At 45.4% G+C, this 26,112-nt stretch overlaps 3 protein-coding genes across 3 annotated transcripts in view; 1 reads left to right on the top strand and 2 right to left on the bottom strand.

Moving 5' to 3' along the window:
- Window positions 1-245, bottom strand: part of LOC117901248 (histone H2B-like) — an 810-nt gene extending 565 nt beyond the window's left edge. Inside the window, exon 1 of the mRNA XM_034811929.1 lies at window positions 3-245. Coding sequence (XP_034667820.1) covers window positions 3-191 — 189 coding nt within the window. The 5' untranslated portion in view covers window positions 192-245. The remainder of the gene's footprint in view (window positions 1-2) is intronic.
- Window positions 246-368: 123 nt separating this feature from the next.
- On the top strand, window positions 369-861 carry LOC117902681 (histone H2A). Its single transcript, XM_034814213.1, has one exon. It carries the CDS (start codon window positions 417-419, stop codon window positions 789-791), a length of 375 nt encoding a protein of 124 aa, XP_034670104.1. The 5' UTR covers window positions 369-416; the 3' UTR covers window positions 792-861.
- A 413-nt stretch (window positions 862-1,274) lies between these two features.
- LOC117902680 (laminin subunit beta-1) lies at window positions 1,275-9,862 on the bottom strand. Its single transcript, XM_034814212.1, has 6 exons — window positions 9,587-9,862; window positions 7,291-7,365; window positions 7,167-7,231; window positions 6,955-7,109; window positions 1,514-6,924; window positions 1,275-1,440 (listed from the first exon to the last, which is right to left on the bottom strand). Exon 5 carries the CDS (start codon window positions 6,908-6,910, stop codon window positions 1,526-1,528), a length of 5,385 nt encoding a protein of 1,794 aa, XP_034670103.1. The 5' UTR covers window positions 6,911-6,924; window positions 6,955-7,109; window positions 7,167-7,231; window positions 7,291-7,365; window positions 9,587-9,862; the 3' UTR covers window positions 1,275-1,440; window positions 1,514-1,525.
- Between the last annotated feature and the right edge of the window lie 16,250 nt (window positions 9,863-26,112).

Below are 26,112 nucleotides of genomic sequence, written 5' to 3'. Positions count from 1 at the left end.
ACAAAGCTGTTCATGATGCTCATCGCTTTCGACGAAATGCCAGTGTCAGGGTGGACTTGCTTCAGAACCTTGTAAATGTAGATGGCATAGCTCTCCTTCCTCTTGCGCTTCTTCTTCTTGTCGTTCTTGGTGATGTTCTTCTGAGCCTTTCCAGCCTTTTTGGCTGCCTTTCCACTGGTCTTGGGCGGCATGTTATTTTCACTTCACTTTTACAGTTTACACTTTGTGTACCTGGCTTGGTGGACCACAAAACCTTATACTTTTATTCGGGCAGTCTATTCAGGTTTGAGATACAGACGAAAAACCCACCCCTAGGTTGAACGCCCAGGCTGACGGAAAAAGTATAAATATAGCGACGGGTGTCGGCTTCTCAACATTCGTTTGTGAACAGTGAAAAATAAATATCTGCTATTAAAATGTCTGGACGTGGTAAAGGTGGCAAAGTGAAGGGAAAGGCAAAGTCTCGCTCGAACCGTGCCGGTCTTCAGTTCCCTGTTGGTCGTATTCATCGTCTGCTTCGCAAGGGCAACTATGCCGAGCGTGTCGGTGCTGGCGCTCCTGTTTACCTGGCTGCCGTGATGGAATACTTGGCCGCTGAAGTTCTTGAGTTGGCTGGCAATGCTGCCCGTGACAACAAGAAGACGAGAATTATCCCTCGCCATCTGCAGCTGGCCATCCGCAACGATGAGGAGTTGAACAAGCTGCTCTCAGGCGTCACCATTGCTCAGGGTGGCGTTTTGCCCAACATCCAGGCCGTTCTGCTGCCCAAGAAGACCGAGAAGAAGGCATAAGTGCTCCAATAGCAACAACAATATACATTCTTGTACATACACATAAACCCAAACGTCCTTTTCAGGACGACCAAAACATGACAAAAGAATTAAGAGAATTTTCATAATTTATTATAATTTTAAAGTATGCAGGCTAAACGCGCATTTTAATTGGTACAGAAGAAGTTGAATGCTGAACATACCCAGAAATTAGTGTTATATGAATCCATTCAAGAGTGAAATAGAAGCAGTGAAAAGTGTTCGATGTGACCACTACCCCTCTGGCCTTTGAGCCGGTTAAGAAGAGTTTGTAAGTCTCTCTATCCATCTCTTTAACCGAAGTAAACAACAATAGAAATGTCCACATCTAAGTAGTTTATTTAATTACATTTATTGCATTACAAGTTTTGTGGGGTATAGTATAAGAAGAGGGTAACACATTAAAAAAGGCTTCTTGAATTTTTCTGTGTGTTTCAATTTAAAATTAGCATTGCAGTGTGGTTGTTGCTTAAGAGTACAGAACGTAACGGTAACTAACGGTAACTACATAATAACTTGTTTGCCTTTGCTTTGATTCCTTTTGTAATTCTCTCGTTATTCGCATTCGCATCTCGTAGTGTATTTGTTCATGAATATGGCAATTAAAATGGCCGCTCGCGCACAGTGGAGGCTGCCAAAAAAGAAGAGAACAAGGTGATAATCGATGGATCGATAGGAATATTGTTTCGATGATTGGTACTCACTTTTCCCGCCCTCTAGCACTGGCGATAGTAGACGGCCCGATCTTGAATATTCCTTAAATACTCATTCAACTGATCGTTCAACGGCTGAATGGCCGACTCCAGCTCGACCAGCTCCTGGTTTTTGATCTGATACACCGACTGCAGATCGTTCAGATCCTTCAGCTTCGCATTGGTGTCCACCGTCAACTTGGAGGCGCGCTGCAGCAGCTGCTTGGCCCGCTCCCTGGCGTTCTCCGAGCGGCTGGCGCGATCAGTGAGCGTCTGGTTGGTGGCACTGGTCGATGACTGCAGATTGTTGGCCTCGCCGCGAGCGCGCATGGCCTCCAGCTTGACGCGGCTGGCCTCCTTTGTGATCTCCTTCGCGTCGCGATCGTTCTTTACGATGTTGTTCTGCAGGCGCTGCACCTTCTTGGCCAGCTCCTCCACCTGCTGGGCCGTGTGATTGGCCGGCGACTCGGCTGCATTCGTTTCCTCGTCGATCTTCTCCAGATCCTTGGCCGCCAGCTCAATGTTGCTGTTCGCCTGCTGTATGGCATCTTGGGCCTTGCCCTGCGAATCGTCTGCAGCCGCCAGATTCTCCACCACAGAGTTGGCCGCCTCCAGAATATTGTTGGCCGTCTCCTTGGTGGCATTGGCAGTGCTCTGCAGTCGATTCACACGCTCCAAATCCGGTCGGGTCTTGTAGATGATCGACTCGACATTCTTCAGCGAGGACACGGCATCGTTGATCTTCATGCCGAGCGATTCGATCTCCTTGGGATCCAGTTTAAGGTCCAGCAGCAGCGTGTCCTGTGCCAGCTTCTTGCTCTCCGACGGCGAGGCCGTTTTGTTCTCCTGGAAGTCGGTGACGGCATTGATCAGCTTGGTGGCCAGCTTTATGTTGTCGTTGGTTTGATTCAGATACCGCTCTGATTGCTCGAATCCTGCCTTGGCCTTCTGGTATGCCTCCGAGGCATTGAGCTTGGCCTGCGTCAGCGCCCGGATGGTCTGGTCCGCCTGATCCTTCTTCGTGGTGATCGCCAATTCGGCGTCCTTGGCCACCTTCAGTGCTTCGTCCGAGTGAGCGCGAGCGCCGTGCTCGCAGGACAGGAACCCACCGCACTTGCCACAGCCCGCACCGCCGCACAGATTGTCGCAGGGATCGCCTGGCTTGCCACACACCTGGTTGTTCAGTTCGGGAATCTGGGAGGTCAGGGCACTCAATTCCGTGCGATAATCATCGATGGTCTTGTCGTTGTTGGCAATGGCATCGGACTCGTCCTTGATCTTGTTGGACAGCGTCTCGACGCGCTTGCAGTTGCGATCCGTGTTGGAGGCCAACTCGTTGGCCTCGTCCTTCAGCGTCGAGAGATTGCTCACCCGTTCGTAGGCATGGCGCGTGAGATTCAGGGCTCCCTCGATGTTGGACTCTTGCAGCTGAATGCCGTTCTCCTTCAGCTCCTTGGAGAGCTGCTGCACCAGACGCGAGTGATTCTGCAGACCCTCCAGCTCCACGCCGGAGAGACTGAGCGAATTGTAGATGTCGTCCAGGTTGCGCTCCGTCTCGGCCAGGCGGCCGTGGGAGGCCAACAGCTGCTGCTTCAAGCCATTCGTCTCGGCATCAAGTCGGTCGATGTCCTCCAGGCTGACGGAGGTGTTCTGGAGGAGGTCCCGGATGTGCTGCAACTTCTTATCGAGCTCACTGAACTCCGCCGTATAGGCACCGGTGGCGCCCACCTGCTTGATCTCCTTGGCGCGCTGAATGGTGGCCTCCGTGGAGTCCTCGAGGGCCGTCAGGATGATGTCCCAATTGTTGAAGCACTCGCCGCAGGGCGAGCAGTGCGGAAATTGGCCAATGAAGCCGCGGGCACACTGGTTGCACTTGTAGCCACCGATGCCCTCGTGGCAGACGCAATGGCCCGTCTCCCGGTCGCACTGGAAGTCCGCCGCTCCATACTGATCGCAGTCGCAGGCCTGGCACTTCTCGTTCGGGTTGCCCCAGTAGTGGGCCTCGCACTGGTTGCACGCCCTGCCGCCGAATCCCTGCTTGCACTTGCACTGCCCCGTGTAGGGGTTGCACTGCTCCTGAACGGCACCGATGGCATCGCAGTTGCAGGCCTCGCAGCCCTCGCCGGAGGCAATCTTCCAGTGGTTCACCGCACACTGATCGCAGCGCAGGCCCTGGACATTCGGCAGACACGGACACTGGCCCGAGTGGCGGTCACAGTGGGCCAGCGTGTTGTTCGTGCCCAGGAAATCGCAGTCGCACTGCTGGCAATTCTGCTGCAGGGCATCGCCGAAGAAGCCATCGCGGCACAGCTCGCAGTGATCGCCTGTCGTCTGGTAGAGGCACTTCTGGCAGGAGCCCGTCTCCCGATCACAGTTGCCCGTGTCGTACGGATCGATGTTGTTGCTGCAGTCGCACTTGGCGCAAGTGCCGCCGTTCTCCGGCGATCCGAAGTGATTGTCCGCACAGATTTCGCAGCGGGAGCCGGCATAGCCCTCCTGGCAGTGGCACAGCATGTTGTTGTTGCGCGTGTCCAGAGAGCAGCCGTCGGCGTGGGCCAGGCCACTGGCCACCGTCTCGGGGCATCGGCACGGGCGACAGCCGATCTCGCTGCCAAACAGCGGATTGCCATAGTAACCATCGAGGCAGCTGTCGCAGCTGTAGCCAGTGGTGAAGTCCTGGCAATTGAGGCAGGTGCCCTTGAGGGCATCACACTGGGCGGCATGTCCGTTGCACTGGCAGACGCGGCACTCGGGGAAGTTCCAGTAGCCCGGCTGGCACTGGTTGCACTCCCTGCCATAGGTGTTGGGCACGCACTGGCACTGGCCGGTGATCAAGTCGCAGTTGTTGTCCTTCGACCCAATGCTGTTGCAGTCGCACGCCTTGCATCCCTCCGGCCCAAAGCCCCAGGTTCCTGGGGCACACTGATCGCACTGCCGTCCCACAACGTTCGGCTTGCAGTGACAGAAGCCACCATTGGAGTCGCAAACCTTCGAGTACGAGCCGGTGGGATTGCAGTTGCACATGCTGGCTCCGTCATGGACATAGGTGCTCACATAGTTGTCCAGGTCTCGGCACTCGGGATCCGACTTGTAGTTGATGTCGTACAGCGACTGATTGCAGTTGTGCTTGGCGTACTCCCGACGACGCAGATCCGCCATGGGCGAGCCCGTGAAGATCGGGGTGACTTCTATGCGGGGGATCAGCGTCAGCGAATCCACCAAAATGGTGGCCGTGGGGCTGTCCTCGTTGTGGCGCCTGCGCTCAAAGTATATCTTGAATTTGTACACCTTGCCCGCCTCCAGGCACACATCATTGAGGGCCACCACCTGGCGATTGCGATCGGGCAGATTGAACGGAATCCTCGTCTCCGAGGCGGTGGCGGCCACCAGCTCGGCGCACTCGCCATCCGGGTCGATCTCATCGGGGCGCACCAGCGTGATGTAGGCGTCATCCCAGTCGCCGCGGGAGGTGCTCTGGTAGCGGATCACCACATCGTAGGGCATCGAGCGGGGAATATTGTCCACGGTGAAGACCAACTCGGAGTTCTCGGGCACGCGCGTGAACCCAATGCCCGTGAAGCCAGTGGTGCCGCTGGTGGGCGCCTCCGCCACAGTGCTGCAGTTGCCATTATTTCCATACGAGATGCACACATCGGACACCTCCGCCTCGTGCACCACATGCAGATCGGGTATGAAGTAGTTCTGCTTGGGCTGCGCGCACGTGCGGCCAGTCATGTGCGGCCTGCAGCGGCACTGTCCGGTCAGCACGTCGCAAAAGTTGTCGTAGGAGCCGCCGGCATCGCAGTTGCACATGGAGCAGCCATCCTCCGATTCGGACAGCTCAAAGGTCTCGGGCATGCACTGATTGCAGTCCTTGCCGGTGACAAAGCGCTTGCACTTGCACTCGCCCGTGTGCATCACGCAGCCCGAGTTGTTGATCGTGCCGAGTATGTTGCAGGTGCACTCCTCGCAGCCGTCGGGATTGTTGGGCTGCAGATTCCAGTAGCCATCCTTGCACTTGTCGCAGCGGCGACCCTTCACGAAGGCCTTGCAGTGGCAGGCGCCAGCCTCGGCGCCGTTCTCCGGGTCGTTCACCGAGTCGCAGATGCCGTCGTCCAACGAGCCATACGGATCGCAGTCGCAGGGCTGGCAGACATGCTCCGAGCGTATGTCCTGCGAGGGATCGCGGTAGAAGTAGGGCATGCACTCCTCGCAGTGCTGGCCCTGGGTGTTGTGCAGACAATTGTCGCACATGCCACCGGACACATGGCCCGAGGCGATGAACAGTGCCTCATCGAAGTGACAGCTGACGGCGTGCTCGTTGCATTCGCATTTCTTGCAGGCATTCGTCTGCTTGCCAAAGGCCGGCTTCCAGGGCAGATCGTTGAAGAAGTCCTCGCAGGACTCGCAGTTCAGGCCCTTGGTGTTGTGGGTGCACTCGCAGCGGCCGTGCACCATGCCATCCCCGAACTCTCCCTGGATGGCCATGTCCAGGGGCAGGCACTGCGAGGCATGGCCGTAGCAGGAGCAGGAGCCGCGCACCACCATATTGGAGATGCCGTAGTAGTACTTCTCCTCGTTCTCCAGGCGACTGTCCAGCAGATTGTCTCCCAGCTTGTGCAGCTTCGACAGCTGGATCCTCAGGTTCGTCATCTTCAGCTGGTTCTGCACGTGCTCCGCGTACGGGTCGGACACATTTATGTTCGGCGGCAGCACGCGGAAGATCACCTCGCCGTTGCGCGAGGGCTCCACATTGGAGTAGCGCGACGTGCACATCACATCCGTAATGTTGTGCAGCACAGTGGACACGCCCGGGAAGGAGTCGGCGCAGTCGTAGGCAAAGTAGCGATACACATGCCAGGTGCGGCCGAAATCAAAGGATCTCTCGATGTACATGGCCGCCGGCCGGAAGGTGGTGAAGGTGATGATCAGATGGGTAAAGTGGAACTCCGCCTCGAGGTCCAGCTGAATGGTGGCATTCTCTTTGCCATTCTCCGACTGCCACCAGGTGGGCAGATTCGTGCCCGGCTTCGTCTTGTAGATGATCTGCCCGATGCGATGGTTCTTGTACGGATCGTGGCGCGTCTCCTCGCGCGTGTCGCACAGGAAGCACTTCTTGTCCTGCAAGTGGGACAGAATGCAGAAACGTTCCGGCGAGTGCAGGCCACAAGTTGAGCTGGCCGTCAGTCGGTTCTCGCGTCCAATCAGCAGGTTGCCGGTGGCCGGGTAGCATGAGGAGCGCTCGCACGGATGCGTCTTGATGTACTGCCGCGGGGGATTGCGCGGCCGGTCACGGCGCCCATGTTGCGGTGGCCTCTGCGCCTCCGTGCCCCACAGTGGGGTGAGTACGGCGAGCACAAAGAAAGCCGCGATAAGGCCGCTGCGATGCGGTCGCAGCAGCTCCAACATCGCAAACGGTCACACTATCTCCACACACACACACACGCACACTTGTCTTCTCTCTGATTCTTTAGCTGTCGCTCTCTCTCTTTCTCTCTCACTCTCTGTGTGCGGTTGGGGTCGTGTTCCACTGGGGGACTTCCGGTCGCGTCTTTAATCAGCTTTTTATTTCGTTTGGTTTCTGCCACGTGATCCTCTGTAGGATAATCTGAAAATGGGAAAACTATGAATATTAAATCCATAAACGCAGCTGCTTATCCCGCACACTCTTCTGCTTACTCTGACTCTTCTTCGCTCTCTGCTGTGTGCCGTTATCCTTTCATCTGAAATCTGAAAAAAGACAACAACAGTTATATGATGCACTGCCAAGCTTTGTGGCTCCCTCTTACCCTTTTGCTTTTCGGATTCTTCTTCTTGTCTGTTGTGCACCGTTTTATCCTTTCATGCTGCGCTCTCCTTAAGCTCTGAAAAAAGCAAGAGAAAAAGCGACAACATTGGTTAGATTTTTGTTCGTTCTCTGCCCACACACAAACTTTGATCTTCTTATCAACACGAGATGCTCTAATTTTCACATTTATTTTCGTTTTGTCGTACCAAATAGTAGCCACCATCCACACCCAACGAATCTTACGCACCGACTGAGACGCAGAGTCGAAACGGAAAACTGAATGAACTCAAACCCCAACTGTGTACAACGAATGAGAATAAAGGCGATAAACCCCAGCGTTTAATCCGTTGTTGCCTGGTGCCTGGTTTATCAGCTCCAAGTCTTGGATCCACTTGGACCAAATCAGCCACTGGACTGTATTTTGTTTATAGTGAAAAGAAAGGGTAGAATGGTGCAAACTATAAGGCAGGGAAATTCGTGATTAATTTTGTTACTTTTCGGATATTTTCTTGTATCTTTGTGGAATTGTCTTCAACCTCTTTCCGTTAGGACTGGAGTTAATTCGCTTTACACTGGAGAGCATTGCATATTCGTGGCCCTCGTCTAGTACCTTCCCCGATTTCCCATACCCGAAGCCATAGTTTGGGCTTCTGCTTCATCTCTTATCGCCTAGTCGCCGCCCGAGAGAGGGGCCAAGGGTGCACGCAACCAATTCGAAACCAAAAACGTAAACTGGGCTACGCGCTGGCGATAAGCATGCCCCAAAGTCTCGAAATGCCGTCGGGCAATCCAGCAAACAAGATGGGGAGCGGTGGGAGCACATTGTCGGGAGCTGGCTGCTCCGCAGGCTAAAAATATTTCATAATTTCAACTGTCCCCCAGATAAGAGTTCATTCACAGATACAGATAAAAGATGTGCCCCCACATGAATATACTTTTTTTTTTGGTCCCGTAAACCCGAAGTAACGCCAGAATCTATGAGTTTTTGCCATAGTGCTTAGGATATGCCGAATCTAGCAGCTAAAACCTCAGAACCTCGCATTGAATTTAGTAGATTTGCAGGGGTATCGAGGGGCTCGTACTCCTTATAAATAAATCGTTTATTGTTCAATTTGTCTTTTTTCTGTTTGTTCGTTGATTAAATTCGTTTTCAGTTTCGTTTGAAAAGGCGGCACAGAGCGGCTGAGGAAACGGGCAAATAAACAAAACGGCAAAAAACAAAAAAGACAAACACACACACACACACACATCTACAGATGGGGTTATTATCGGTACTCGGGCACTACATACACACATACTTATGCACATAATGGAGCGGCAGACGACTTCATGTGCCAGTACAGTGGAATGTACATATGTACATATGTACATATGTATGCGTGTCTGTATATAGAGACTCCTCTGGGCAGTGTATAAAAATTTGCTCATACAATTTTCTGGGTTCTTTTCTGTTCTCCAGTGCTGTATGTTTATATTTCCAATTTGATTTGACCACACAAACACAGCCGAGAGATCGCTGAGAACACAGAATGAGACCCAGTGTGGTTGTTGGTGTTCGGTCTGGAGCACACATGTTGTGGAAGTTGTAGAATCTAACATATGACATCAGATGCTGTACTATAATTAGAGACCCCCAAACTGCACAACAAATCCTGCCTGTGCCGCCATGCCACACAATCTAGAAGATGAATGCCAATCTGCCTCCAAGGCGAAGCTTGGCTCACATTTTAATTAGCCATCAGCCAGCCAGCCCACCCTCGCTCCCTGCCTGCCATTGTTGCCGAGCCGAAAAGCGCTTAGAAGTGCACTTTTTGCGAGTCCCCCTGCCTTGTAGTATGAATACGAGTAATGTCTTCACTTTGAGGCATGGCATCATGTTACAGCAATGCACACAATCCACACTGAAATTTCTAGGCATGCCATGGCAGGTTCGAGTACATGGAATTAGTAGTGTCTTATGGGACATACGAATATGGGATTTGTGAGTGTAATTTCATGGCAGAAATTTATAGATCAGTTGGCAGATACCCTGTACTTTGCACCACAGCTGATTAGCCACAAATACATCAAAAAACCAAATGGAAAAACATTTCCACACAGACCTTCAATATAACAGTTGATCCCTACGATTCGTATAATAGTTACTAACAGGTCACTCTCTTTCTCTCTCTCACTCTCTTTTTACTTTTGAGATCGCACATAAACAGAGAAAGAGAAACAGAAACAAAGTGGAGAAGTAGGAAAAACTGCTTAAAAACTCCGCGTGGAGTGGGAAAAACCACTGTAAATGCACTTACCGGACAATCTGATTCCAGCTACAGAACGTATTGGGATTTATGTATGAAAATTCCTTGCGTGGGGGCAGGAGAGTGCTACGTTTCCCCAAACACATTTTCTGTTATACAGAAAAACAACAAACAAGCCGCGCGCAGCGGAACGTTGTTTTTGGTTGCAGCGCCAACACTTTTTCGACTTCTTTTTATAAACTTCAGGGAGTACACACACACACGCGCGAACAGACTCGCGCAAAGACACAGAGATACGAAGAAAAACAAGAAACAAGAAACAGAAGATATTTTCAAAGACAAGATCCGTCCGCGGCAACCAGTGTGACCGCGAAATGATCGAGATCAAATATACCGTCGGACCCTCAAAAATATACCAAAAACCCTTTCATTTTGTAAATATACTGTAAATATACAACAACTCTAAAACCATTTTCCTTGACTTTGATGTTCCATTTAATATTACTAAGTATTTAGGACTCTCAGCTTTAAAAATATAATTTTACTCGATTCGTCATTCAATTCTCCACAAGATTGGCTGTTTTCATGTCTTATCTTCATTGGATTGATTGCAAAAAAGTTAGAGATATAGCTTAGACATAGCACAAACTACATAACCAGACCATTTAGCGCAGTTCAGTTGAAAGATATCGAAGAAGTTGTTATATTGTCAGTAAAGAGGAAGCAGCAAGAATTCAAAAACTGAAATCTTTGCGCGGTTTAACACAAGGTGCTCACCAGTTTAAACATTGGGAAGTTTAGTGGGCTAATGTTTTTTTGTCCTCGGTATATTTAGGGTATTTTTTCCAAGGGTCAGATGGTATATCTAATTGATAATTCCGCGATCACACTGAACTTAACAAAAAGGGTGACCATTTATGGATATTATACTTTTGGGGATATTTTAACTACTCGGGGATTTTCTCTCTTCTCCTTAGGGGATTTTTCCCTATTTCGAGGGATATTTCTCTCTTGCAACATGGGAATTTTCATCGCAACAATGAGTCTTTGTTCCATCCCCACTTACGTATTTTAGTTGTTGATACAAATTAACAGCATCAAAGCTCATTTGCTTTGTGAAGGGTGTTTAAAAGCTCGTTCCTTGGCAAAAGGAAGGAGTAATTATAATGTATTAGCCCAATTAGCCCAAACGAGAAGGTATATTTTAGTATACTTTATCGATAGTTCCTCTGGAAACTAGAACTGGTAAATCATCGATAGTGGCCACCCAACGATACTCCATGAAAGCCCACGACAGTATCGTTACCATCGAACAATTTGAAACTCAATAAAGAAAGTCAAAAATTGGAGTTCTTGCTTTTTAGAATATTGGCCAAATTTATAGATGATTTAATTTGGAGTTGTGATTCAAAACCCACTGGATTAATTCAGAAGCCATCGGAAGTCTTGCGGAGCAACCTTCTGTTGTTTCTACACCGACACTCACATATCAATCCATTAAATGACATCGCACCACATTATATAATTTGTTAACCTCTTACACACTACCACACTTTTCAACAAAGCATCATATTGTTTAAATTCTAAGAACATTTCCAATGCAACACCTTGCATACCCTCATCAACAATCATCGATAGCAACACACATCAGCAAGAAAATATCGACAGCACCATCATCGAACCAAAGTACCTGGTCAATGCGGATTCATCGTCGTGCGACCATCGCTCATCGCTGTGCTGTAGCGAAAGAAAAAAAACCGCCGCAAAACAGTCAAGACGGAGGCGCGCGCGTTTTTTCCGTAAAAATACCACAAAAATATAAATAAAATCAAGAAAACGCCGCCAAAACACACACAAAAAATAAATAAAATTAGTGTTATCTGCAAAAAGTGCCCCCCAAAATCCCTGCTGCCACCAACACCCCCCATCTATAAAAGTGTATCTGTGTGTGTGCGCGAGTGTTTGTGAGTGTGTGAAAAATGCATTAATTACAGCAATTCCAAGGCGAAAGAGCTACAGCAAAAAATATACCAGCAAATAAAATACCACAGCAAATACAATCAAATACAAACAAAAACAAAAAAGGAAAAAGCAAATATATAAAAATACCAACAAATAATGCAATTTTTTTTGTTGTTTTCTCAATACAAAAATAATTTTTTGTGATGCTTTTTCTGTTGAATGAAATTTGTAGAAAAGCCGCAAGAAAAAATCCCCCAAATTTGTTGTGTCTCCAAACGAGTAATAGTATATAATTAATAACATATAAACGGTAATATTTGGACTCGCGATTCGGTACGGGATCGTTGGGCCATAGCTTAGGAGCCCCCACGGTTAAAGAACTGTACCGGTCGGTCGTTACGTCGCTTCTTTGGAGGTTTTTCGAAAAAATACCAGCAAACCAATACAACCAGGAAAATGCGTAAATTTCGAATACAGTCCAAAACGGGTGTACAATAAGCCGACAAAAAACAGGATCGCTCAGCAGTTAAGGAACACCTCATCAATGGTGTAAGTATTGCTGCATTTCGTGGAAGCTTCCAGGAGCAGACAGGTGGGGCACTTACCCAATTCCCCATGCCCCAGACCCATGATAAAAGAGTGGAACTGGAGGTGTATCCCCGTAATATGTGCTCGATTTTAGGGTCAGACAAACATTATTGGGGGGAGGGAATTGTTAAGGAGATACGCCTACCATTCAAGGGAAATAAACGCATTCTTGTAGGGGGAATATGCACACTTTCATAAAGAGGAAATGGCAAGCAGAGCATAGTGCCATAATTCTGTAATAAATACTAGTGCCAGAAAAATTCAGGTTCCTAAGTGGAGACTGAGCTGAGGCAGGGAATAAATGTGATTACGAGTTAATTTGGGGACGATTTCAGTAGCAATTAGCATGTTTCTGGGAGACATTTAATCACAGGAAATTAAATAATATAGCAGATCCTCATGGAAGATTTTAGGCATATTTACTTGTACCAAAAAAATATAAATTACATTTCTTGGCTCATTTTATTGGTTTTCTTATTTAAAGGCAGATTTTTCACCTTTTTTAGCTAAACAACTATAAAAATGAGTACTAATTTAGTCAATTTTCTTTCCAAATCTATACGAAAGTTTCATAACTGGCGATTGTCATAAGAATAAAAAACATCTGCCAAACCAGACTTTATTTTCATCAGAATTAAATATATTAATTTCTTCCCAGAAATTTCTTCAGTCTGTATAAATATATGACTATGGATTAGAAAATGATAATCATTAACACTTGTGTATAACATTTCCTTTCATTGTTCCATATCATTGCAGCTCTCACTTCAATTGGTAAGAAAGGAAATCAAAACGCAACGAAACCCCAACCAATAAATGAGTTTGGATAGTGCAAGAATCTATGGAGCTGCAAATATCCATTTGTAGTTTCAACAAAAAGTGTACAAAAAGTGTTTTAAACAAGTGAAAGAGCAATAAACCCAAGCAAAGTTATTTAAAAGTTGAAATATCCCTCAAAATAACCCCAGAAAATAATGAAATATCCCGACAAATACACAAAAAGATGAAATATCTTAATAAAACCAACAAAAATATGAAAAATTCAAAAGTATCTCTTAAAATACCAAAAACAAATCGGACAAAAACAAAGTCAAAATTCAACTGAAAAAGGAAACAATTCCACACATTCTATATAGAGGATATTCGCCAGCCGATCCGATCTGCAGCACAAAGAAAAATGGCACAACTTCTGTCTGGGGCGGGGGTTGGGGCTGGGGCTATGCTGCCGGCTTCGCAGTCCTCTGTCGCTGTCCTCTGCTGGCTGCGGGCAGCAATTAACTCGAAAGCAAAGAATTTCATCAGAAATTCAAAGCACACACACATGGACATTCGTGTATACTCGTTGGGAGGTGGGGAAACGACGGATGACGTGCAACGGGGCTGAAAATAAAGAGCGGCGGCAGCGACGTTGGCAGCGACTACAAGCAGCAGCAGGCAGGCGAAAAATCCAACGAAAAAGTAACATGGCGCTCGTTTGTTCGCCTTTACGTGTGTGTGTGTGTTTGCAGCAAAACTACACAAACGAACAACGCAAAATAAACTAGGCAGAGAGAGAGGGAGCGACATATGCGCTGCTTGCACAGGTTAAAACGAGATGGCCAGCGTTTTGGGTTGGAGAGAAATTGTCGTGTCGCGTCGCGTCGAATCGGTTGTTTTTTCTTCTTAACCCGTTTTGTATGCGTGCGCCTGCGCTAGTATGGGTGTGTATGTGTGTGGAATACTACGTCGTTGTGTGTGGCGAGAAAAACTACAAAGTTGTCGCGGCATGTGGTGGCATCTCTTCTTACCACACCCCTCTCTCTCTCTCTTGCTCTAAGTCTTTGCTTCAAATACTGCAAATGCTTCCCAGCCCCCTCTCTCTGACAACAGCCACTGCAAATGCGGTCGGTCGTCGTCGTTGCCGTTGCTACTTCTTCTTTCTGCTTCTGCTTTGTGTGCATGCATGTATATGTGGTCACGTAGCAGCGCGCTAAATACATACACTCCCGTTCATGTGTATGCGTGTCAAAACTGGATTTTCTTCTGCTTGGAAAATTCATGAATTCTAGGCAATCATCTTCTTTAATGGGGTTTTTTCCCCCCATAACCATAATTATCACCGTAGATCATTCAATATGAGTTCTCCTAAAAACTAAACCAAATATCGCAATAATTGGTACCCGAGCGCGCAGGCCTTAAATGCTGTCTCAAAATGGCGTCAGGCGGCGCCTGTTCAAAACGAAAAAACTTAACGAAACGCAAAAAACGTGAACAACGCACAAAGAGAAACTATTTTTTCTGTGTAAAATTCTGTTATTTCTTTCAGTTTGTTTTCTGTTTGTTTTTTCGCACACGTCAACAAAGAGGGTGGGTGGGGTGGTCGGTTTGCAGAGTGAGACAGAGTGAGAGAGCAAGCAGGCAGCAGAGAGAAACAACAACCGCACCCCATCAAGCATGTAAGGCGACTAAAGCGGGTCTGTCGCACGGGCCCCAACTTTAAGTACAGCCAGGCCCTGGCGAGCGAGAGAGAAACTTTCACGATCGATTGGAGCAGCAGCAGCAGCCCCATTGTGTTTCCCCCCACCTCCCTTGTATAAATTAGCATAGGTGCGAGCGAGAGGCAGCTCGTTTTGCTGGGTATACATATGTATTCCGAAGAGCGGCTGCGCAGTTACCATTTTTGTACAGCCAGCTAGCACTCACTCACACATGAACGTACATACAGTCATTTGCACAGCCATCACACACACACAGAGAGACCCCCCCATGTTATATGTGATTTCCTGCCTGCGCCCCCAAAATGGAAAAAACTACAACTACAACATGCGGGCTACAAAGCTACAATTCTATGCCGTATCAGGCCGTGGATGGGGATACGTCGTCATCAAACGGAAGAACAACGCGCGCGTTCCCAAAGCACCCCTCATCGACAGAGCACACAGAACACACACACAGCCACAGGCATAGACGGCAAAATGACTACATAACCATTTATAAATATACAAGCAGTGGCAGAGGCAGAGGCAGCGACAACGACAGCGCTACAACAATGACGAACGGGCGAACGGACGGACGGACGGGCGCAAAAAAACAAACCCAACGGAGAGCGACAGAGCAGAGAGATACTCGTTTTTCCATGCGGCCTCCCCCACCCCACAAGCCAAGCCATGCCATGCCGTAAAGAAGAAGAAGAAAAAAGTACCAGCTATAAATTCTTTATATACATAAAAGTACATAACACAACCAATACACACACACACACACACGCGCGTACACTCTGTGCTCTCTGTGTGTGCGCGCTGAAGCAGCAACAACATGGAACGAAACGAACGTCGAAAACCTGTCGCTCCATCTCACTCTAGCAACCAAGTGTGAGCAGCTCTATCTCACTCTGGCCACCGAAGAGACCCCAGGCGTTCAGTGCAAACGTCAATTATAAGCAAACAAAGCGACGTTGCCGAACTTCATCCGGCAGAGCAGCAGGCAGATCAGCAGAGGCAGGCAGCAGCAGCACAGGCTGCAAGAAAAAGAGAGATAGTGCAAAGAGTCAGGCCAGAGGGACAGAGACAGAGTGAGAGAGAGCTAAGGCTGAGGCAACGTTGCCGAACTTCAACAGCAGCATGAATTGTATTTGCTATTCTTGTTTCTCTTCTTTTGGTTCTTTAATGCATGGAATTTTAACATGCTCTCCTCCTGCCTCCCCCTTTCCTTCTCTCCCACCCTTAACCCTCTGAACAGCTCCCTGCCCCGCCCCGCCCCACACCACACCACACCGCGTAGCTACGCTTCGTTGGGTTGGTTTTCGGCCTCGCAATGGACCCCCTTCCAAAACTCCCGGGTACCGGACCATGTTCCTCGAATGGAATGGTGGACACGGGATGTTCTTATGGAGAGTGAATAGCTAGGGCGGGGACGGGGACGGGCTGAGGTAGGGGTAGGACGACCCCGGTCTGGGATCTGGAATGGATTATAATAACGTGCCGCTGTCGACGGACAACGTCTCTCTCATTTTCCACCTTCTTCTGTTCGTTTTTGAAAAGAGATGAAAATGACCAGAAACCAGAGAAAAGGAAAATTTATATTTGCTGGTTATAAATGAAAGGTTTCTGTGGAAAACTCATATTCCTAGCGATAATATTTATATTTTCAATTGGAAATTTGTTTTCTGAGTACTTTCGGAATCTAAATCTAAGTTTTCGATGCAAAAAACGAAGATAGTCAACCCCAGCTAATCTTGATGAAGTCTCTCTCCATTTTGTGTGTGTTTTCTGATACCACAAATAGCATCCCATTATTGAATAACTTTTTTTGATGCATCTTTTATGCTCCCAAAAGATCAAGAGATATTTTTCGCTATACAATTCCCATTTTCCACCCCGCTCTCCCGCATCATTGCAGTGAGTTTCCATGAGGGAAATAATCATCAACATCCGACTTGAGGGCTCGCTGTAGGTTCTACAGAGATTCTGTGGCTGTGGCACTTGGGGCGGGTGAATTGTGCGCTGAGAGATCTGGAGAGGCTTGTGAATTGTCCCCCATTGTGTGTGTGTGTTTTCAATATGTTTAAATTGTTGGGAATTAAATTAAATTAAAGATACTTTTGCAATTTTTCCATTTTTAGTTGCTTAAAGTAACATCAATTGGCGCAAGTGAAGAAATCTAAAGATCCACGGAGATCCCAAAAATAACCCCAAAAGAAAGTGCAAAACCATTCCCCAAATAAATGTGGTGTGAGAGTGATGGTGCCAAATGTATCCCAAAGATGTGTTTGTAAAGTGTATCTAATAAATGTATCCCTCTTCCCTCCCAGTGCAAATCCTCCATAAAAAAGAAAAGTATCTAAACAAAAGTCAAAGATAACGAAGATATAGATAAAGATCCTTTCAACACCGATTGAAATGTGTGTATAATGTTGAATGCAACAACGTGGAGTGCGCACTCCATCTAAATTCGATAAAGATGCGCCACCGCAGCCGTGGCCTCCACTTGTGGCATACGACGCGATGCAACGCCTAAATATCCGTGGAAGAAGCAACTGCTGTGAGTGCTCGAATGTTGTCGAAACATGGTACGCGACAGTAGCCGTGACATTTGTTTTGGAAAATTAGCCGAAACTACGACAACCACAACGCCGCAACAGCAACAGCAACAGCAACAGATCCTGCAACATTCTGTGCCGCAGCCGCAGCCACATCATCAGCAGCAGCAGCAGCAGCAGCAGCCAGCATTCGTTGTGGATAGCAGCAGCAACTACAACAATCTGAATATTCATAATATTAATAATAATAATATTAACAATAATAACAATAACAATAATCAGAAATTAAAAAGGTAAGCAAATGGTGGAACTGTGAAGGGGAAAACTGTAGAGCTTTTGGGTCACTTTTCATTTGTTTTAGAATACAAATTTTTACGCTAGAGTGAAGAAAAGTAAAGAATTTCCATGGACGAAGGTTTGTGAGGAATTCATCTAGGTTTACGGAGCAATAAATTGCAAAGGGTTATCCCTTTTCGGTGGATTTGTTACATATAAATTCACAGATCTATTGGCAGCCACGTAGAATCTGTTCTAGACCAATCCCATTACCCATTTGAATCTTTTCCAACCTTCTTTTCAAAGACAAACCGTCTGACTATCTCGCACCAGAAGTCGTATCTGTTAGATGCGTATGTGTATCTGTGCGTGACTGTGTGTGGGTGTCACTAAATGCTTTAGTCACGATTGCCCATGTTGGAGGCCAGAATACAAAAAGCAAAGCTCTGCGATACGCAGACAGTTGGTATGTAAATTTGAAGCGTAGGCCACTTATGGGAGCTACTCGCGGCCCACACGGAGCAGCTCTTATCACGAGTGGGGACACGTATCTGTATCTGTGATGCATTTCCCAGCTGACGGCTTGACAGGGCAGGGCGACCTCCTGCTCCGGCTCCTGCTGCTGTGGCAGTCTTCTGGCTGCTGCTGCTGTAATCGTTGAGATACGAAAAGCCAATGGCTTGGCTCTCTCTTGGGGCCGTGCCCGAAAAAGAATGCGTAACGCTTTTTACCTTGACTCGGTCGCCGTGTCTCTCTGTGTATCTTTTGCCTCTGCTTTGGTCTTTTTCGAGTATCTGCCTCTGTGTGTCTTACCTGAGTGGGCCCCCCTCTCGTGGGCGTCTGTGTGCGCGCTGCGGTGGCTACGTGTACAAATATTAGGCATCAGAACTAAGGCCAACAGCAAACGATACACATAGGAGAGGAGGAGAAGAAAGATGGAGAGGGAGAGGGCGATACAGATGCTTGTAGGGAAGAGAGTCGCAGTACTGGGCGATATTTTCGCAGTGCAGGGGGGTGCAGGAGGCTCAGCAAAGATAGAGATACATTTACAGCTGCTATCGTTGAGGAAAGATCCATCACAACATGTGGCACTCAGTGTCTGCGGATGTTGCTGCTGCTTAGACAGACTCTCTCTTCTCTTCCACCTCTCAACAGCATCTTCCAGCTTTCAGACAAATCTCTATCGGGTTCTCCTATTACGTAATATTTATGTACCATTTTTTTTTGCGGTTTTCTCTCTGCTTAGAAGCAAACTTAAACGCAAGAGGAGCCACTGGTTTTGCGGCCGTTATTTGATATGAATTTTCTAAGTTTATCTCATCTCTTTTCCTTTAACTATTGCTTTGAAACGCTGCCATAGTTTTATCTATTTAAACGCAGATCTTTCGTTGATTTTTAGCCCACATTTTACACACAAACGACCCAAACCCCAGGGTCAAAAAACGTAACGAAAAAAAACAGAGAAAAATCAAAACAACGCCCAAAAAAAAGACCTAAAAACGTTGCAAACAAAACACCTGTCAGAACGCTCTAAACATATGCTTAAAAAATACACAAAGTGCTTAAAACAATTCAAAATTCAAGCTGCAAATACTTGTATCTCTAGAGAATGTTTATGCCTGAGAAATGTGTTTAAAAAACATTTCGAACTGAGAAATAATCAACGAAAAATTAAATGAAAGTAAAGAAATTAAATGACCAAACTAAAACTATGCTAAAAACTGCAAAAAAGCAAAGAAAAATTGATGAAATATTGAAAACATATAGAACAAATATATCTATGTAAAAGATGAGCAATATATGGATGGAAAAGTATGAATATTCAACAGAATGTTCCTTAGACACGGCAAGCAATCCGAGATATTCAAAGCTGATCTTTAAAGAAGCGGAAAAAACAAATGGCAAACACAAAGCAACGAAAAACCGGTCAAAACCACACTCTAAAAGTGCGTAATGTGTACAGACATGTTTTTATAAATAATAAAAACAAACGCAGGCCACAATTGTTGAACTATTGTCAGTGTGTTTATGCCTCACTTCTTATGACTCTCATATCATGCTGGCAAGTTCAGTGTCAATGTCAGAAGCGACCATGGGCTGTGGGCCTCAGTCTGTGCCGCTGTGAGAGTGCCTTCAATTTGGTGATTTGTGTGGCGGTAATTACCAACAGAAACAGCGACGAGTATTATGGAGGCATATCGAGAGACAGAGACCAGGCCCAGACCCACTGTTATTGCCTGACGTTGATGCGGGTTTAATGCACCAAACACTTGGTGGGCCTAGAGCCGACTCCACTGGCAGTGCCACACATCTGTTGTTGGTGTAGGTCTCCCTACCCTCTCTCTCTCTCTCTTGCTGACTCTCGGTTCGGTTGGGTTCGGTGACTAATGAAGCAATTAAAACATTTGAACTCTTGCACTGCACCGAAAAATAAATACAAATTAGAGAGAAAAATAGCAAAAAGACAAGGACAAAGGCAGATAGAGAGAGTATTCGTATTCCCTTCATATTTTACTGCCATTAAATTGGTTACAGCCCTGCGCCTAGCTTTTTTCAATTAGTTCTCATTAATTTTGATATACAAAAACTTCCATCCATCTTCAAGGCTTTTTTTTGATGCGTCGATTAGCATTGGAAATGCTGAAATACTTTTTGTATTTGTACAAAATAGTGTCCCACATCTAAAGCACAGAAACCCCAAGAGACCCTGCGCCCTGACCCACAGAGATCCCTCGATTGCTAACCCCTCCATTCAGACCGCTCCATTGCGACCTCCATAGACTTACTGTCCCCCATTTCCCCCACTCTATCTTTCAGATCACTTTATTAAATTGTATTTCGTGTTTCGCTTTTTAACACGAGATGTGGCCATCGCCGCAGCAAAAGCCATAAAACAGCAACAACAATGATCTATATCAGATTTTCTATGTACATATACAAGTACATATGTACATATGTATGTGTGTATGCATGTATTTTCATGTGTGTTTTTCTAGAGCTTTTGACTTGTTTCAATGTCATGTTACATTTATTATTGTTGCACGCCCGCCAATTACGTGCCCCTCTCCCATTTTCTGGTGGCGGCAGTAGGGAGGGAGCTTCTATCTTGCTATGGCAGAAAGGGAACTGCACCAGCTCTTCGCTCATTTATTGTTGGGGCACCTATTTTGCCTCTCTTATTTTGTGTTTAAAGAACAAATTCGCTGGGGCAACCCTTTAGAACCCGTAGGACCATCTAGAAATAGGTTCAGAAAATATGAATTATAGCTGAAATGCGTTGTAAATTCTGCACATACATATGTGAAGATACATTTGAACTGCTTCAATGCATCATTGAAACCATCTATCCATCGTTTCTTCTCTTTGATTTTGTTCGTTGCCTTTGTTTCACTTTTTTGTGTAGATAAATTTCTACCGTTGCTTTTGCTTCCACGATTGCATCTTCTTTTTTCTGTGTGTTTTGCAATTGTTTTGCGTCTATTTTTAAGCATTTTGTTAACAAACTTGTGGGGCAAAAATAACCTAGAGCAGAGAGATAATGAGAACCAAAGGGAAGGAGCCAAGTTTCAATTAGAGAAGGTTTTGTTTAAAGGTTTTGAAATGGTGATGGAAAGTTTGATGTTCATGAAATTAAATAACATAAATTTCTCCTAAGTAAATGAGGAACATTATGAAGATATTAACCTTATAACTTTAAATTGCCTTTGAGTTTTTACGCATTTTTTTAATTCCCAGTGAATTCTTTCTGAATTTTCAATATTTTTTCTTGCGTTGAAAAATGTAAATTTTATTTCTTAATATTTAGGGAAATATTTACACAAACGTGGAACATTTTCTAGTGGTATTAATGTGTTCTTTGGATATCTAATTCATTATGCCGAATGTTTTTATCAATGTTTTTCGAAAAGTCTAAAGAAACCCCAATAAAAAAACTCTAAAAGTAAAAATACAATGTGCACGACCATGTTTATATTTTTATAGCTTGTTTTAAATGCAAGTTCTATAACAATTCCTCTAAAAACTCAACTCAATTATTGCCGGCATCTAGTCTTTCGAATAATTACCATTTCATTGTACTTTCGTACTGTGATAATTATTCAAATGTTTAGTAATTTTCACTCCCTATTGCCCCCTCTCCATGCATCTTACTCTCTCTCTCTCTCTCTCTCTCTCTCTTTCTCTATATATATATATAGTATCTACATACAAATGTACAAATGTATATCTGTGGGGGGTCGGGTCTGTTTTTGTTTTGTTACGGGTCCGCCAGGGGTCTCAGTCTCACATATCGGATTACTCTGCCAGAGAAATGCTTTGAGAACTATTCAGCACCTAGAATAACTAAATAGAATTCCAAATTAGTTTATGTTTAAAGGTTCAGATGCAGCTTAGCCTTCTGCTGCTGTATCTTTAGTCTCTTTCAGCGTCATACGAGTTCCTTCAATTTAATCTTCTTCTGTGACACATCTTCATCATCATTTTGCCCCCATCTACAGCCCTCTAGCACCACCAGCATCATCATCATCCGTCATCCTCCAGTCTGCCATCATCTCATGTGTGAAATTATTTGGGAATTTTCTAATTTTCCCAGGCAAAAGGTTGGGTTATCTCATCGCCTGTGACTTGCCTCTGCCCCCTGCCCCCCACATGATATCTCTATCAATTCCTCCGCATATTGCATGGCATTTTCTTGTGTATTGTATTACAATTGTTTTTTGTTTTTGTTTTTGTTCGAGTTCGAGTATTACGAAACGTCGCAAAAACAATGCCAACACATGAAATACTGTGCAAAAATGTAAAACAATAGCTTTGGAACAGCGTGAATACTCGTACGGACCCGTACGAATACTCGTACGATTATATTAGCGATTATATGTATATATGAAAAATAATTGCTCAACTTGCATGAACCGCTATGCCTCCCTCCCATGCCTCCATACAGGGGGTACAGGGGCCCAGTTGGCGTTCCAAAGCGTACTACAAAAATATATATGTACATATTATGTACACATATGTATGTATGTATAATATATTCGGTTTCCGTACACAATATGCGATATTTGGTCAAGTGTTTGGAAATGTGGCATGGGCATGAGCCAAGAAGGTTTTCCATATTGATTGAGGGAAAGACACTAAGAGTGGCAGTTTACAGAGATTTACAAATGTTTATTGTGGAAGAATTCAAGGAAGAAACATCCATAAAAATAAGCAACGAAAATTTGTTTCTAGAGTGAATTTTTGAAAGAGTTTTCTGCCTTAAATTATCTCTGGAGCAACCTAAAAGAGATTTATGGAATATATTTTAATTTTAAATTTAAATGGAAGATAAATAGAGTAACTGAAGAAGATGACATAGAATCTGCAGAGGCTCAAACATGAGAAATGTACCTGTGTAGGTGGTATACATTGTAGTACATCTCTCAGAAATATAAGCTGGCAAGATGAACCCAAAAGCCAGAACCTGAGCCGCCCTCATCTTGCTCTCGCTTGCACTCGCAATGTGAGCTTCCATTTCTTTGTCTCACTTGCTCTCGCACGTGAAAATGGATGAGACGAGCGGAGCCGGAGCTCAAGACTTAGGCTTTGACGTAGGCAACGTTGCCGCACTTCACACACACGTTGACAAAAGGTGCGGTGTTAAAGAACCGGACAGCAGGACAGACACACACACACAAAAGATTATCATCAAGACACTCGTTCTGGCGAGTGTGTTAGAAAGAGATGGGAAACGCTGAGCTGTAGAAAGAGATGGCCAACAAAGAAGAGGCAACAAAGCAAAGAAATCGATTATTATTCCAAAAGAGCTGAGAAACGGGCTCAAGAAAAAAAATACATGCATGTATGTACATATGTACATATGGTATATAAGGAAAGCACAGAAAAGAGGATGATGATGATGACGATGATGGTATGGTTACGGGCTCTCTGTTGGGTTCTGTTACCTGTTTTTGTATATTGATAACCAGTTGGAACAGCATGGAACCCGGGGATTATGCTGTTGCCGATGTGATGATGACGTTGTTAACCGGTTTTTGTTTTTTCCTCCATAAAGGAGAATGATACCATGAGATACGATCAGGTGCTGCATGCATAATACTTTTCGGAGGGGGAGGGACACGCCGCTCTGTCCTGCCTACAAATTACTATGGCTACATTGTTGCAGCAGCAATTTTATCATCATTCTGTAGTATGGCTTCAAGGAGATAAAAGCAGGAACACAGGGAAACTCAGAGCGGTATTACAGAAAGGGGTGGTGGGGGGAGAGATATTGTACATGAGATACAGAAACAGCACACAGCAGTGTGTCGGAAAGAGATAGCGAGAGAGAGAGTCCGCTGCCACAAAGCAACACAAAAGTTTTGTTTTTTTCGTTGCTGAAGTTTGGCAACGTTGCGGCCTTTGGCAACGTTTTTTCGCATCTAACAGCAGCAGCAGCAGCAGCAGCAGCAGCAGCAGAGCCAGCTGTAGACGTTTCGCCTCTCCCTATCCCTCCCTTCGTCTTTCCTTGTGTTGTGTGCGGTGCTTGTTTTTCTTGTTTCACTCACACACACAGAGACATACAGTTGTCTTGCCTTTTGCTTGTTTTCAATTAGAGAGAAAAAGAAGCAGCAGCAATCGCGCCGCTGTCGCTGCTTTCGCGGTGGTGCAAATATACCGCACGTTGTGTAAACATCAGTCGCAGTCGACGTCGCAGCCAATTTTGAATTTTGCCTTTTGGCATGTGCAAATCCACACACACACACATGTGCTTCATTTGCGATTTCTGCCCGACTATACATATACATACATATGCGCTGCCCTCTGCTCTGGTGCCTTTGTGGTCTGCCTGCTTTTGTTGGGTTTCTTCGCCTTCTCCCTGCTTCTGCTACTTCTTCTGCTTCTCAGTCGCAGTCGCAGTCAGCGTCAACGGCGGACGCGGCAAATGCTTTATTTTTATGCTGGCATTTTTTTTTGCGGCACTCTCAATCGCTCGTTCTCGCTCCCTCTTGTGCACTGTTTCGTTGCGGCTGCTCTCGCTCCCTCTTGCGTGCGGCTGGCTCTCTTTGTCGTTTAATTGCAAATGAGTCATGCACACACACATACACACAGACGCTTTGAGTGGAGAATCGGTACACACACAGGCGAACACATGTACAATTCAAAGTCCGTGCTTGGTCAGCATGTTTTGTTGTTGTTATTATTATTTTCGCCTCTTCTTATTTTTTCATTTTATTAATTCCTATTTTTTGTGTTTAATCAATTGGACTTTTGATTTGCTTGTGCTGGAAGAAGAACTCAAAGGAGAAGAGAAACCGCGTGCGTGCAGGAAGCAAATGATTAATGTCCATCAAGTGCTCTGGCTCACTCACTCCTTCAATCAATCGGGGTACCCCTCCCCGTCTCTCCCCGTCTTTCTCTGTATCTCACTCCCTTCTAAGCTCAATTTGTGGTCTTCATCCTGCCTCTATTTCTCCTTCCCAGAATCTCTCTGCATCTTCTGCTTCTCAATCTCTTGTTCTTATTCTTTATTGAGGACTTTCCTTGGTGGAAACAAAAGCTTTCCGACCCCTGCAAATGTTAAGAGAAAAGAAAGAAGCAAATCAAGTGGAGATCAAAGGAAAGGAAATTCGTTATTTATTGAGGAATTTATTTCTTACCTAGAAGTCGTGGAGGGGCTCCAGTTCCTGCTTCAATTGGGAATTATTCTTTGATTTGGTGTTAAAATGAAATTTTTATCTCAAAAACTAATGCAACGAAATGAGAAACAGATAGAAACTATATCTGGCCCATTTTTCAATTGCCTCAAATGCATAAATCCAAATGTTTTTCTACGCCAAATTCAATTTGGCAATATTTTATTCGAATCTTTTCCCCTCCAAATCACACACCGAAATTGGCAATTCCAATTGCAAATATTACACATTTAATAGGCTGCTTTTTCATTTATTTTTTGTTCAATTTTTCCAATTAGCAAAGCAATTAAAAATAATAATTATTATCAAAGAAGTGCCTGCCCCTCCCTCTCTGTCTGTCACTCTTGAAAACAGCTGACAAGTGCACAAAAAATTATTAAATAAATTGTTACGTAAATTATGTCTGATATATCCATTGTTATATACAAAACAGTCGCATATACATATACAATTTTTTTTCGACAATAAAAAAACACATAAAGCGAGAATTGAATTAACGAAAAAAACATCACGTATACGCCCCGAGTGACAATGATGAAAAAATAACAAAGGGGAACCGTTAACGAGAGGATTGTTGCGACACAGAGATTCCCATTTGCAGAGATGCAATCAAAATGTCACTCAAATGCGACCAACATGCTCGCCGAATACCTCGTGATATTCATCCATAATTCTGTTGGATGGAACACTCGGTCGGTGGGGGCCCCTGCACAATTGCAATTGCAATAATTGACAATAATTTCCGTAATTATTCCGTAAATTACTTTGATTTGGTTTCAGTCAGACAGTCGTATATGTACACACACTTTTGTACACCCACATGACAGGCGGTGTATCCAACCACCCACCCCACAGCGGGCCCCTCCAACATCCGCTTCGATATAAATCCGTTGGCTAATTACACTAGTCAACAGCCAAAAAGCACCCCAAGCTTGATCATTTTATTTGGTATTAGAAATTCAGACCAAAGTTCTTCACAAAATATTAATAATATTTTGAAGCGTGAATTAAAATAAAATTGAATTTGAACAGCCGTAACTCATTAAAACAATTCCAGTCTT

This window comes from Drosophila subobscura, chromosome U (genome assembly GCF_008121235.1).
Source record: "Drosophila subobscura isolate 14011-0131.10 chromosome U, UCBerk_Dsub_1.0, whole genome shotgun sequence".
Lineage (NCBI taxonomy): Eukaryota > Metazoa > Arthropoda > Insecta > Diptera > Drosophilidae > Drosophila > Drosophila subobscura.
The sequence above is the reverse complement of the archived record's forward strand: the minus strand, read 5'-3'. Positions and strand labels throughout refer to the sequence as shown.